Raw genomic sequence first — 14,037 nt, forward strand, 5'->3', positions numbered from 1 at the left:
AGGGGGGGGGCGGTGGGTAAAAACCCCCCTCCCCAAAAAAAAAACCCAACCCCCCCTCCCCCTTCCCCCAGCGCCCGCACCGAGCCCCCGCCCCAACCCCCCGCAGCGCCATGCCGGCCGGCTGCGAGCCGCGGTGAGCGGTGGGGCGGGGTGGGGCCAGCCCCACATCCATCCTTTTACCCTCCCCCCCCTTCTCCTTCCTCCTTCATCCTTCATCCTCATCCTCCCTCCGCAGCGAGCCGCCCGCACAGCCCAGCGCGGGGGGAACCCCGCAGCCCACCCCCGCCCCCCCCCCCGCCGCCCCCCAACCTCCTCCCGCCGCAGCAGCAGCAGCAGCAGCAGCAGCAGCCCCAGCGCCCCACCGAGCCGGAGGTAACTTGGGGGGCAGAGGGATGTGGGGAGGGGGGGGGATGTGGGGCTGGGGGGGTGGGATTTTGGGAGGGGGTGGGGTGAGGGGAGGGATGTGGGGTGGGGATTACCCCCCACCCCCCCCCAAAAAGCGTCTTGACTTTGCCCCCTCCCCCCCACACCCCCCACCCCCCCAACCCCCTTTACACCCCCCACATCTTTGTGAGTTTACTTATGGGGCGCCCCACAGATGCTGCACCACCCCCCCCCCCCGCCCCCCCAACACCCCCCCCCCCTTGAACGGTGCTGCTTTTGGGGGGGTGGGGTGAGTGGTTTTGGGGTGGGGGGCGGCCCCCCACCACCACCTCCCCCCCAAACCCCCCACCCCTTTCATTTCTTGGGCGCCCCACAGATGTCGCCGAAGCCCCCCCCTCCCCCCCCCTGACTTGGGGGGCACCCCCCCCCACCCCCCCAAAACTCACTTTAGGGGGCGCCCCACGGGGCTCAGGGACCACCCCCCCACCCCCCCACCCCCCTTGAGTTGGCTTCTAGGGAGCCCCACGGACCTGAGGGACCCCCCCCCAGAGTTGAGTTATGGGGCCCACTGCTGACCTCCCGGACTCTCAGATTCACTTAGGGGGCACCCCACGGACCTCCTGGCCCCCCCAAGTTCGGTTATGGGGCACCCCACGGACCTCCTGGCCCCCCCAAGTTCGGTTATGGGGCACCCACGGACCTCCTGGCCCCCCCAAGTTCGGTTATGGGGCACCCCACGGACCTCCTGGCCCCCCCCAAGTTCGGTTATGGGGCGCACCGCGGATCTCCTGGACCCCCATGGTCACTTAGGGGGTGCCCCACGGACCTCCTGGCCCCCCAACTTCACTTATGGGGCACGCTGCAGATCTCCTGGCCCCCCCCAAGTTAAGCCGTGGGGCACAACAGCAGCTTCCTGACCCACCCCCCCATCCCCCCAAAATTCAGCTATGGGGCACCCCATGGACTTCAGGGACCCCCCCAAGTGCAATATGGGGGCACCCCACGGACCTCCTGGCCCCCCAAGTTCACTTATGGGGCACGACATGGACCTCCTGGCGTTCACTTCTGGGGCACGACATGGACCTCCTGGACTCTGAAGCGCAGTTATGGGGCGCCCCATGGACCCCCAAGTTGAGTTATGGGGCACATCATGGACCTCCTGGCCCCCCAAGTTGGCTTATGGGGCACCCCAAGGATCTCAGGGACCCCCAAGTTGAGGTATGGGGCACCCCAAGGACCTCCTGGCCCCCCAAGTTCACTTATGGGGCACCCCAAGGATCTCTGGGACCCCCAAGTTGAGTTATGGGGCACAACATGTACCTGCTGGACCCCCAAGTTCTCTGAGGGGGCTCCCCACGGACCTCAGCGACCCCCAAGTTGAGTGGTGGGTGCACCCCACAGTCTTCCTGGACCCCCAACCTCGCTTATGGGGCACCCCAAGGACCTCCTGGCCCCCAAAGTTCGGTTATGGGGCACAACGTGCACCTGCTGGACCCCCAAGTTGAGTTATGGGGCACAACATGGACTCTGCAGCCCCCCAAGTTGAGTTATGGGGCACCCCAAGGACTTTGAAGACCCCCAGCCTGGCTTATGGGGCACCCCCCAGCCCTCTGGGACCCCTGGAGTCACTTCTGGGGCACCCCAAGGGATCCGCAGCCCCCCCAAGTTGAGTTATGGGGCACCCCACGGACCTCAGTGACCCCCAAGTTGAGTTATGGGGCACCCCACGGACCTCAGTGACCCCCAAGTTGAGTTATGGGGCACCCCACGGACCTCAGTGACCCCCAAGTTCAACGGTGGGCACACACCACGGACCTCCTGGCCCTCCAAGTTCACTTATGGGGCACCCCAAGGACCTGCTGGCCCCCCAAGTTCACTTATGGGGCACCCTATGGACCTCCTGGCCCCCCAAGTTCGCTTATGGGGCACCCCAAGGACCTGCTGGACCCCCATCCTCACTTATGGGGCAGCCTACAGACCCCCCCAACCTCACTTAGGGGGCACCCCAAGGACTTCCAAGACCCCCAAGGTCACTTATGGGGCACCCCAAGGACCTCTGGGACCCCCCAACCTCACTTACGGGGCACCCTACGGACTCCGCAGCCCCCCAACCTCACTTATGGGGCACCCCAAGGACCTCTGGGCCCCCCAAGTTCACTTATGGGACCCCCCAACCTCACTTAGGGGGCACCCCAAGGACCTCTGGGACCCCCCAAATCCACTTCTGGGGCACCCCACGGACTCCACAGCCCCCCAACCTCACTTATGGGGCACCCCAAGGACCTCTGGGACCCCCCAACCTCACTTCTGGGGCACCCCATGGACTCTGCAGCCCCCCCAAGTTTGCTCATGGGGCTCCCCATGCACCTCTGGGACCCCCCAAATCCACTTCTGGGGCACCCCACGGACTCCACAGCCCCCCAACATCACTTATGGGGCACCCTACAGACCTCTGGGACCCCCCAAATCCAGTTATGGGGCACCCCACGGACCTCTGGGACCCCCCAAATCCAGTTATGGGGCACCCCACGGACTCCACAGCCCCCCAGCCTCACTTCTGGGGCACCCCAAGGACTGCGCAGACCCCCCCCCTAAACCTCACTTTAGGGGGGCACCCCACGGACACCTCCCAGTGGACCCCCCAACCTCACTTATGGGGCACCCCACGGACACCTCCCGGACCCCCAGCTCCACTTCTGGGGCACCCCACGGACTTCGCAGACCCCCAAGTTCACCGCCGGGCCCCCCCCCTCCTTTTACCCCCTCCCACCCCAACCCCCCCCCCTTTTTACCCATCCCCCACCCCACCCCCCTTCCCCACCCCCCCCCCCAAACCACCCCCCACCCCAAATCTCTGGGGCAGCCCCACGGATCCCCATCCCCCCGGGGAGGGGGCGGGTGGTGATTGACGTGGGGAAGGGGGGGGTGGAGCCTCCCTGAAGCCCCTCCCCCCCCAACACACACACCCCCCACCCCCACCCGGCGCTGACGTGGCCCCTCCCCCCCTCCTCCCCCCCCTCACGTGGGGAGGGGGCGTGTCTCTGCCCGGCCCCTCCCCCTCTCTCCCCCAGAGCCCTGCCCAGCCCAAGGCCTTCAAGAGGAAGATCGCTGTGCTCTGTGAGTGACAGGGGAGGGGGCGGGGCTTAGGGGAGGGGGAGGGGCTTAGAGGGGGGTTAGGGGGTGGGGCTTGGGGGGAGGGGGCGTGGGAAGGGGATGGGGATAGGGTTGGGGGTGGGGCTTAGAGAGGGGGAGGGGCTTAGAGGGATGGGCTTGAGGATGGGGAGGGGCTTGGAGTGAGGGGGTTAGAGGGGGAGGGGGTGGAGCCAGGGATGAGCTAGGTGGGGGTGGGGCTTATAGAGGGGGAGGGGCTTGGAGCGAGGGGGAGGAGTTAAAGGGGAGGGGGTGGGGCCAGGGATGGGCTGTGTGGAGTTGGAGAGGGGAGGGGCTTGATGGGGAGGGACTGGGGGAGGGGCTTAGAGGGGAGGGGGTGGAGTCAGGGATGTGCTTTGGGGGAGGGGCTTAGAGAGAGGGAGGGGCTTGGAGTGAGGGGGGTTAAAGGGGAGAGGGTGGGGGCAGGGAGGGGCTTGAGGGGGAGGGGCTTGAGGATGGGGAGGGGCTTGGGGTGAGGGGGAGGGGTCAAAGGGGGTGGAGCCAGGGATGGGATTGAGGGGGAGGGGCTTTGAGTGAAAGGGAGGGGGTGGAGCTTAAAAGGGACTTGAGGGGGTGGGGCTTATAGAGGGGGAGGGACTTGTAGTGAGGGGGAGGGGTTAAAGAGGAGGGGGTGGAGCCAGGGATGGGATTGAGGGGGTGGGGATTGGGGAGGGGCTTGAGGATGGGGAGGGGCTTGGAGTGGGGGGATAGGCTTAAGGGGGTGGGGCTTAGAGAGGGGGAGGGGCTTGGGGACGGGGAGGGGTTAGAGGGGAGGGGGTGGAGCCAGGGAGGGGCTTGAGGATGGGGGAGGGGCTTGGAGTGAGGGGGAGGGGGTGGAGCTTAAAAGGGACTTGAGGGGGTGGGGCTTATGGGGGGGCTTTGGGGACAGGGGGAGGGGTTAGAGGGGAGGGGGTGGAGCCTAGAAGGGACTGGGGGGGGTGGGGCTTATAGAGGGGGAGGGGCTTATAGAGAGGGGAGGGGCTTATAGAGGGGGAGGGGCTTATAGAGAGGGGAGGGGCTTATAGAGAGGGGAGGGGCTTAGAGAGGGGAGGGGCTTTGGGGATGGGGGAAGGGTTAAAGAGGAGGGGGTGGAGCCAGGGGTGGGCTGTGGGCGGGGGCTTAGAACAGGGGCGGGGCTTATCCATGTGGGCGGAGCTTCCTCCAAGCCCCTCCCCCCCCCCCTTCCCTCCAGCCGCCAAGGGGCCGGCGCCGGGCAGCACCCAGGAGCCAGAACCTTCCACGGGCGGCGCTAACGCCACCCCCAGCCCCGCCCCCTCCACCGCCGCGCCGCCGCAGCCGCCATCGTCCTCCTCTTCCTCTTCCTCCTCTTCCTCCTCCTGTGCTGGGGGAGGAGGGGGCCGGAAGCGGCGCTGGGGGGCCAGCACGGCCTGCGCCCCGAAACGCCCCTCCATCAGCATCACCACCGACTCCCTCAAGGTACGGCCGCCATGATGGCGGCGCCGCGACGTCATCGCGACGCTGTGACGTCATCGCGACACCGTGACGTCATCACACTGCCGTGACGTCATCGCGACGCCGCCACAACCCCCCTCTCCCTTCATCTAAACCCCTCCCCCACCCCCCCAACCACACAGAGCCTGATCCCGGAGATGAAAGCGGGCGGCGCCGCCGCCATCATGGCGGCCGCCGCGCCCGACGCCGTGGTGGAGCTGCACCCGGACGAAGGGCCCATGTCTGAGGAGGAAGGGGGCGGGGTCAGCGGCGTCACCACCGGCCAATCAACTGCTCTCCCCACACAGCACCTCCCCTCCCCCCACAACCCACCGCTGAAGATCTGCCGCACCGTCACGCAGGTGACGTCATCGCCCCCCCTTAAGTCCCACCCCCCCCTTAAACCCCACCCCCTTAACCACCTCCCCCCCTTAAGCCCCACCCCCTCCTTAACCACCTCCCCTCCCCCTTCATAGGTGGTCCAATCAGACGGGCAGGAGAACGGCCAAGACTCCGCCCCCTCCGATGACGTCACCGCGCCCCGCAAGCCAGACGACGACCGCGCCCCGCCGGTCACCGCCGCCACCACCACCACCCCCACCCCACCTCTTCCCCCTCCCCCTTCCTCAGGGGAAGCCCCTCCCCAACCCCGCCGCCCCCCTCCCCAACCCCGCCCCCTGGGCCTCACCCTGCCCGTCGACGACCCCGTGCGCGCGGCGCCGCGCCCTTCGCCCCCGCGCGCCCGCCCCACCCCCATCGTCCATCTCTGTAACCTGGTCAGTCTATACACCCCCTCACACCCCCCACCCCCCTCTTTATACACCCCCAACCCCTCGTGGGGGGGGGGGTCTGGGGGCGCAGTGACGTCACAGCGCCGCCGTGACGTCACCCCCAGGTCCGGCCCTTCACCCTGGGGCAGCTGAAGGAGCTGCTGGGCCGCACGGGGCGGCTGCGGGACGACGGCTTCTGGATCGACAAGATCAAGTCCCACTGTTACGTCACGGTAAAGGGGGGTGGGTGGGTGGGTGGGGGGGTTTGGGGTGCCCCTCAGCCCCCCCAAACATCGCTCACCACCCCTCTCTGTCCCAGTACGCCTCGGTGGAGGAGGCGGTGGCCACCCGCAACGCCCTGCACGGGGTCAAGTGGCCCCAGTCCAACCCCAAGGTGCTGGCGGCCGACTTCGCCGAGCAGGAGGAGGTGAGCTTGGGGGGTTGAGGGGGGGGGTCTAAGGGGGGATGGGGGGGTTTAAGGGGGGTTTTGAGGGGGTTGGGGGGCTCTAAGGGGGAGTTAGAGGGGGATTTGGGAGGGTTTTGGGGGGTTTTGAGGGGGTTGGAGGGGAATTAGAGGGGGGTGGGGGGCTTTGAGGGAGAGTTAGAGGGGGATTTGGGGGGTTTTGAGGGGGTTGGGGGGGAATTAGGGGGGTTGGGGGGCTCTAAGGGGGAGTTAGAAGGGGCTTTGGGGGGTCTAAGGGGGGCTAGGGGCTCCACAATGGGTTTAAGGGGGGTTTTGAGGGGGTTGGAGGGGAATTAGGGGGGTTGGGGGGATCTGAGGGGGAGTTAGAAGGGGATTTGGGTGGTCTAAGGGGCGCTGGGGGGGGCTTAAGGGGGGATTTTGAGGGGGTTGGAGGGGAATTAGGGGGGCTGGGGGCCTCGAGGGGGGCAGTTGGGGGTACTTGGGGGTGCTTAGTGGGAGCTGGGGGGGTATTTAAGGTGGGCTCGGGGCAATTTAAGGTGGGCTGGGGGTATTTAATGGGGCTGGGGGGGTCCTTAAGGGGTCTGGGGGGTATTTAAGGGGTCTGGGGGGGGTGTTTGGGGGTCCGTGGGTCACCCCCTGCCCCCCCCCCAGCTGGATTTCCACCGGGGGCTGCTGTCGGAGCGCGAGGAGGGGCCGGGGTGTTACGGGGGCTCCCGGGGCGGGGCCCCGGCCATCCCCCCGGCCGCTTCCTCCTCCTCCTCCTCCTCGGTGACCTCCTCGTCCTGCCGGGGCCCACGGGAGGCCGAGCGCGCCCAGCGGGCCGAGCGGGAGCGGGAGATGGAGCGCCGGGAGCGGACGCGGGGCGAGCGCGAGTGGGACCGCGACAAGGGCCTGGCCGCTGCCGCCCGCACCCCCAGCCGCTCCCCGCCCCCCGGCGGCGCCGCCGCCACGCCCGGGCGCGGGGCCAACAGCGGCGGAGCCGGGGGAGGAGCCAACATGGCGGCCAGGGAGGCGGCGGCGGCGGCGGGACGGGCGCGGCAGCGCGGGGGCAGCGAGAAGGACCGAGGCGGCGGCGGCGGCGCGCGCGGGGCCAGGGACCCCCGCAACGACAAGAGAGGTGCGGGGAGGGGCTTATGGGGTTGTGGGAGGGGCTTGGGGGGTGATTGGCAGGCTCTGGGGGTGGGTTTTGGGGTGATTGACAGGTGGTGGGGGTGGAGCTTGGGGTTGATTGACAGGTGGTGGGGGTGATTGACAGCTCAGGGTGCTGGAAAGGGACCTATGAGCCGTTATTATGGGGCTGGGGGCGGGGTTTGGGGATGATTGACATGCTGGGGGGTGGGGCTTAGGGGATGATTGACAGGGTGTGGGTGGGACTTTGGGTGATTGACAGGTTGGGGGTGGGGTTAGGGGTGATTGACACCTCAGGGTGCAGGGAGGGAACCTATCAGGCTTTATTATGGGGCTGGGGGTGGGGCTTAGCGATGACTGACAGGTGGTGGGGCGGGGCTTGGGGTTGATTGACAGGTTGGGGTGGGCTATAGGGGGGTGATTGACAGCTCAGGCTGCTGGGAGTGGACCTATGAGGCTTTATTATGGGGCTGTGGGCGGGGTTTAGGGATGATGGACAGGCTGGGGGTGGGCTTAGGGGGGTGATTGACAGCTGGGGGTGCAGGGAGGGGACCTATCAGGCTCTATTATGGGGCTGGGGGCGGGGCTTGGGGGTGATTGACAGGTTGGGGTGGGCTAAGGGGGGTGATTGACAGCTGGGGGTGCTGGGAAGGAACCTATGAGGCTTTATTATGGGGCTGTGGGCGGGGCTTGGGGTGATTGACAGGTTGAGGTGGGCTTAGGGGGGGTGATTGACAGCTGGGGGTGCTGGGAAGGGACCTATGAGGCGGCATTATGGGGTTGGGGGCGGGGCTTGGGGGATGACTGACAGGCTGGGGCGGGGCTTGGGGGATGATTGATAGGCTGTGGGCGGGGCTATGACCACCCTAACCCCCTCCCCAAACAGAGAAGCCCCCCGAGGAGCCGCCGGCCAAGCTGCTGGACGACCTGTTCCGCAAGACCAAGGCGGCGCCCTGCATCTATTGGCTGCCGCTCACCGACACCCAGGTGACGTCACCACCCACCCGCGCGGCGGCGGCGGCGGCGCGGTGACGTCACCGCCTGACCCCCCCCCCTCCTCTTATCCCCCCCTCCCCCCCATAGTTCGTGCAGAAGCAGGCGGAGCGCGCGGCGCGGGCGCGGGAGCGCGAGCGGCGCCGCAAGGAGCAGGAGGAAGAGGAGCAGCGCCAGCGCGGCGGCGGCGGCGGTGGCGGGAGCAGCGCGGCGGCCATGACGGCGGCGACAGCGACGGCGGCGGCGGCGGGGAACAGCTCGTCCTCAGCGCCCGTCTCTTCCTCCTCCTCCTCTTCCTCCCGCGACAAACGCGCCGCCGCCGCCGCGGCGTCAACCACGCCGGCGGCGACAGCGGCGGCCTCAACGGCGGCGTCATCCCGCGACCGCTCCTCGCAGCCCAACGCCGCCTCCGCCGAGCGCGGCTCCCACCGCGGCGGTGGCGGCAGCAGCGCCGGCGGCGACCATCACCACCACCACCACCATCACCACCACCACCACCACCACCGCGAGCACCGGCGCGGCGACAAGCGGCGCAGCAGCCGCAGCCGCAGCCGCAGCACCCCGCTGCGCGACCGGGGAGGGCGGCGCTGAGGGAAAGGGGTGGGGGGTGGGGGGGTGATGTCAGCGATGACGTCATCGCTGAACACCCACCCCCCTCTCCAGGTGGTGCTTTACCCCCCTTCCCCATCCATCCTTCCCCTTCCCCTTCCCTTCCACCCCCCCCCACCCCCCGATTCTTTTCCCCCCTCTGGAAATAAACCGGCTGACGGTGTTTGTAAACCCGCCGCGGAGTGACGTGTGCTGATGACGTGGTGATGACGTAATGGGGGGGAGGGGCCACACACACTCATTCACTATGTGGGAGCGGCCGGCGCTAGGACCCAGCGGAGCCCCTAAGAGCGGTTGCTTCCCTCTGATTGGTTCTCTCTGCTGTCTGTCAGGCCGCCCCGCCCAATCGCGGCAAGGAGGGGGCGGGACAAAGCTGCTCCCACCCTTTCCCGCCTTTTCCCCCCGTGTGGGTGGGACAATGAGCCCTCCCCGCCCTCCCCATTGGCTGTCAGCTCGCAAGCCCCTCCCACCTCGCGCTCTCATTGGCCGCCGCTCCTCTCCGCCCCGTTTCCCGCCTCTCCCTGAGCGGGCGGGACAACGGCCGCTGCCTCAGCTCCCCATTGGCCGCCTGGCTCACACGCCGCTCTCCCATTGGCCAGCGCCCGTTCGCCTCAGGGAAGCGCATTCACAGCTCCAACATGGCGGAGGCGGCGGCGCTGCTGGAGGCGCTGAGAGACCAGGTGCGGGGCGGGCTGGGGGGGGCCGGGACCCCTGAAAACCCCCTTAAAACCCCCTTAAAACCTCTTTAAACCCCCTTTAAACCCCTTAAAGCGCATAAAGATCCCCTTGAAACCCCCTTTTACCCCCTTGAAACCCCCTTTTACCCCCTTGAAACCGCCTTTTACCCCCTCTGACCCCCTACAAACCCCCTTTCACCCCCTTTCCCCTCATCAAACCCCCTTAAACCCCCATTTACTCCCTTTAAACTCCTTAAAACCCCCTTCAAACCCCCTTTTAACCCCTTTTCCCCCATTAAACCCCCTTTAAACCCCCATTTACTCCCTATAAACCCCTTAAAACCCCCTTTAACCACCTTTTCCCCCATTTTAACCCCCTTTAAAACCGTTAAACCCCCATTTACTCCCTAGAAACTCCTTAAAACCACCTTTAAATCTTCTGTTACCCTATTTTTACCCCCTTTAAACCCCCTTTTACCCCATTTTAACCCCCTTTTTCCCCATTAACCCCCCTTTTACCACCTTTCAACTACTTAAAACCCTCTTAAACCCCCCCTTTTCCCCCATTAAACCCCCATTTTACCCCCTTTAAACTCCATAAAACCCTCTTAAAACCCCCTTTTGCCCCATTTTTAATCCCTTTTCCCCCATTAAACCTCCCTTTACCCCCTTTAAACGCCTTAAAACCCTCTTAAAAAAACCTTTTACCCCATTTTAACCCCCTTTTCCCCAAAAAACCCCCATTTACTCCCTTTAAACCCCCTTTTACCCCCATTAAACCTACTTTTACCCCCTTTCAACCCCCTTTCGCCCCATTTTAACCCCCTTTTCCCCCATTAACCCCCCCTTATTCCCTTTAAACTCCATAAAACCCTCTTAAAACCCACTTTTACCCCCTTTAATCCTCCTTTTACCCCCTTTAAACCCCCTTTGACCCCCTTTAATCCTCCTTTTACCCCCTTTAAACCCCCTTTTACCCCATTTTAACCCCTTTTCCCCCATTAACCCTCACTTTAACCCCTTTAAACTCCAAAAAACCCTCTTCAAACCCCCTTTTCCCCCTTTAAATCCCCATTTTCTCCTTATAAGCTCCTTAAAACCCTCTTTAAACCCCCTTTGACCCCCTTTAAACCCCCTTTTACCCCCTTTCAACCCCCTTTCACCCCATTTTACCCTCCTTCCCCCCATTAACTCTTCACTTTACCCCCTTTCAATGCCATAAAACCCCCTTTTACCCCATTTTAACCCCTTTTCTCCCCCATTAACCCCCCCTTTTACCCCCTTTCAACTCCATAAAACCCCCTTTTACCCCATTTTCCCCCATTTTTCCCCTCCCTCAGGTGGCCTCTGTCACCGAGCATGGCCTGGGGCTGCTGCGCCGCGTGCGCGCCGGGGGTCTGCGCACCGCACAGGTACCGGGGGCTGCCGGGGGGGTGGGGGGGTGATGATGGTGATGGTGATGGTGGTGATGGTGATGGTGGTGATGGTGATGGTGATGATGGTGATGATGGTGATGGTGATGGTGATGATGGTGATGATGGTGATGGTGATGATGGTGATGATGGTGATGATGGTGATGGTGATGATGGTGATGATGGTGATGATGGTGATGGTGATGGTGATGATGGTGATGGTGATGGTGATGATGGTGATGATGATGATGATGGTGATGATGGTGATGATGGTGATGATGATGATGATGGTGATGGTGATGATGGTGATGGTGATGATGGTGATGGTGATGGTGATGGTGATGATGATGGTGATGGTGATGATGATGATGATGATGATGATGATGGTGATGATGATGATGATGGTGATGATGATGATGATGGTGATGATGGTGATGGTGATGATGCCGCCGCAGGGGGTGTCGCTGCTGGAGGTGCGGGCACAGGCGCTGCTGCAGTACCTGCAGGACCTGGCGCTGCTGATGGCGGCCAAGGCGCGGGGCGGCAGCCTGCGCCCGCTGCCCGCCCTGCCCAGGCTCCTGGAGACACGCCTGGTGTGTGATTGGCTGGGGAAAAGGGGCAGGGGGCGGGGCTTGGGAGGGGTGAGGTGGGGTTGGGGGGCTGAGGGGAGGGGGCGGGGCTTGGATTGGGAAGGGGGCGTGGCTTGGCTGGGAGGGGGTGGGGTTTCAGTGGGGAGGGGGCGGGGCTTGGCTGGGGGGCTTGTCTGATTGGCAGGTGGGGTGGGCTATAGGAAGGGGGCGGGGCTTACCCTTGGGGGTTGATTGGCAGGTGGGGTGGGGGGCTGAAAGGAAGGGGGTGGGGCTTGGCTGGGGAGGGGGCGGGGCTTAGCTGGGGGGGTGTTTGATTGACAGGTGGGGTGGGAGCTCAGAGGAGGGGGTGGGGCTTGGCTGTGGGTCTGGTTTGATTGACAGGGAGGGGTTGGGGGGCGGGGCTTAGGCAAGGGGAGGGACCCCCATTGGCCACGCCCCCCTCCCCCTCATCGGCTTCTCCCCCATCCAATAGGTGCTGGAGAAGCTGCGCCCGGCCGAGCGGCGCCTGCGGCACCAGCTGGAGAAGCTGCTTCACGCCGGTGGGCGCCGTGACGTCATTTCCTCCCCGTCCCGATGACGTCATCACCCTCCCCATGGCGCGGTGACGTCATCCCGGCGCGGTGACGTCATCACCACCCTCTTCCTCTTCCTCCTCTTCCAGGTGGCGACGAGTCCCTGCGCTTCCGCCCCCGCCCCGCCAACATGGCGGCCGCCGATGACGTCACCGATGACGTCACCGACGACGACGCGTCGCCCGGCGCCATCAAAGCTCCAGGATTGGGTGGCGGCCGCCGCTACGTCCCGCCCCGCCTGGTGCCCGTCCAATACGGTGAGTAGCCACGCCCACCCCTCCCCCACTCTAAACCCCACCCCCCAACATCCCCCCTCTGATGACGTCACGGCGCCAGACGCGGCGGGGGAGGAGCGTGAGCGCCGGGCCCGGGAGGCGTCGCGTCGCCGCGCCCTCAGCAGCTCCGTCATCCGCGAGCTGCGGGAGGAGCTGGGGGAGGAGCCGCTGGAAGTGGGCGGAGCCCGCGGCGGCGGCGGCGGCGCTGTGACGTCATCGGCGGCGGCGGCGCGGGAGCGCTACGAGGAGGCCATGTTGCTGCGGCTGCGGGAGAGCCGGCGGGAGCGCGCCCAGCGGCGGCGGCAGCGCGGTGGTGACGTCATCGGCGGCCTGGACGGCATCACCAAGTTCGGGGACATCGGGGCGCTGCTGGGGGCGGCCAATCAGGTGAGGGGAGACACGGGGGGGGGCGGGAACCCACCAATCAGGTGAGGGGAGACACGGGGGGTGGCTCAGCGGGCGCGGGAACCAACCAATCAGCCTCATTTGCATATATCACGGGCTAATTAGCGTTTATTGGGGTTAATTAGCATATGTAATGGGCTAATTGGCTTTTATTGAGGGTTAATTAGCATATATCCCGGGGTAATTAGCATTTATTAGGTTTAATTAGCATATATTATGAGCTAATTAGCATTTATTGAGGGTTAATCAATATATCATGGGCTAATTAGCGTCTATTGGGGTTAATTAGTATGTATAATGGGTTAAATACCCTTTATTGAGGGTTAATTAGCATGTATAGCAGTCTACTTAGTGTTTATTGAGGGTTAATTAGCATGTACCACAGGTTAATTAGCGTTTATGGAGGGTTAATTACCATACATCATGGGCTAATTAGCGTTTATTAGTGTTAATTAGCATATTCGGCAGGCTAATTAGTGTTTGTTGGAGGTTAATTTGCATATATCGTGGGCTAATTAGCATTTATTGGGTTAATTAACCTGTATAACGGGTTAATTAGTGTTTATTGAGGGTTAATTAGCATGTACCACAGGCTCATTAGCATTTATTGGGTTAATTAGCCTATATAACGGGTTAATTAGTGTTTATTGAGGGTTAATTAGCATGTACCACAGGCTCATTAGCATTTATCGGGTTAATTAGCCTACATAACGGGTTAATTAGTGTTTATTGAGGGTTAATTAGCATGTATCACAGGCTCATTAGCATTTATTGGGTTAATTAGCCTATATAATGGGTTAATTAGTGTTTATTGAGGGTTAATTAGCTTATATCATGGGTTAATTAGCATTTATTGGGTTAATTAGCCTACATAACGGGTTCATTAGCCGTTATCGGGGGCTAATTAGCATACATTTGCATCCCCCAGGAGGCCCCTCCCCCCAAGAAGAAGAAGGCGGCGCCCAAGAGGAAGGCGGCCAATGGGAAGCGCAGGAGGAGGCGGGGTGAGTCCCTCAGCGGCCAATGGGGTGCGAAGGGCTTGGCCACGCCCCCTCCCAGCCTCGTTCTGACCCTTCCCCTCCCCCTCTTTATCCAGGCGTCAGGCGGCGCTGAGCAGCAGCCAATCAGAGCCCCCCGGGGCCGTCACGTGACCCGATTCTCATTAAACCCCCTCGGGGACTCCATTTCCCAGCATC

The 14,037-nt window shown here is 63.7% G+C and overlaps 2 protein-coding genes across 2 annotated transcripts in view; both read left to right on the forward strand.

Annotated features, from left to right (window-relative positions):
* ACIN1 (apoptotic chromatin condensation inducer 1) overlaps positions 1 to 9,083 on the forward strand; it is a 15,455-nt gene extending 6,372 nt beyond the window's left edge. The window contains exons 7-17 of the mRNA XM_084281126.1: positions 72 to 140; positions 236 to 372; positions 3,456 to 3,501; positions 4,727 to 4,971; positions 5,130 to 5,348; positions 5,463 to 5,762; positions 5,882 to 5,989; positions 6,076 to 6,183; positions 6,832 to 7,297; positions 8,195 to 8,295; positions 8,392 to 9,083. Of these exons, the coding sequence (XP_084137252.1) occupies positions 72 to 140; positions 236 to 372; positions 3,456 to 3,501; positions 4,727 to 4,971; positions 5,130 to 5,348; positions 5,463 to 5,762; positions 5,882 to 5,989; positions 6,076 to 6,183; positions 6,832 to 7,297; positions 8,195 to 8,295; positions 8,392 to 8,892 (2,300 nt within the window). The 3' untranslated portion in view covers positions 8,893 to 9,083. The remainder of the gene's footprint in view (positions 1 to 71; positions 141 to 235; positions 373 to 3,455; positions 3,502 to 4,726; positions 4,972 to 5,129; positions 5,349 to 5,462; positions 5,763 to 5,881; positions 5,990 to 6,075; positions 6,184 to 6,831; positions 7,298 to 8,194; positions 8,296 to 8,391) is intronic.
* Positions 9,084 to 9,543: 460 nt separating this feature from the next.
* On the forward strand, positions 9,544 to 14,027 carry NGDN (neuroguidin). The gene is made up of 8 exons (XM_084281121.1): positions 9,544 to 9,590; positions 10,928 to 10,999; positions 11,455 to 11,592; positions 12,062 to 12,128; positions 12,251 to 12,418; positions 12,498 to 12,823; positions 13,770 to 13,845; positions 13,938 to 14,027. The coding sequence occupies exons 1-8, from the start codon at positions 9,549 to 9,551 to the stop codon at positions 13,952 to 13,954; spliced, it is 906 nt and encodes a 301-aa protein (XP_084137247.1). The 5' UTR covers positions 9,544 to 9,548; the 3' UTR covers positions 13,955 to 14,027.
* The last annotated feature ends 10 nt before the right edge of the window (positions 14,028 to 14,037 follow it).

This window comes from Gallinula chloropus, assembly GCF_964237585.1.
Source record: "Gallinula chloropus genome assembly, contig: HAP1_SCAFFOLD_360, whole genome shotgun sequence".
In the NCBI taxonomy this organism is placed as follows: domain Eukaryota; kingdom Metazoa; phylum Chordata; class Aves; order Gruiformes; family Rallidae; genus Gallinula; species Gallinula chloropus.

Coding starts and splice junctions, on each gene's coding strand:
- NGDN (XM_084281121.1), top strand. CDS start 9,549: ATGGCGGAGGCGGCGGCGCTGCTGGAGGCGCTGAGAGACCAG. Junction 12,129..12,250: donor GGAGAAGCTGCTTCACGCCG/GTGGGCGCCGTG, acceptor CTCCTCTTCCAG/GTGGCGACGAGTCCCTGCGC. Junction 12,419..12,497: donor CCTGGTGCCCGTCCAATACG/GTGAGTAGCCAC, acceptor TCACGGCGCCAG/ACGCGGCGGGGGAGGAGCGT.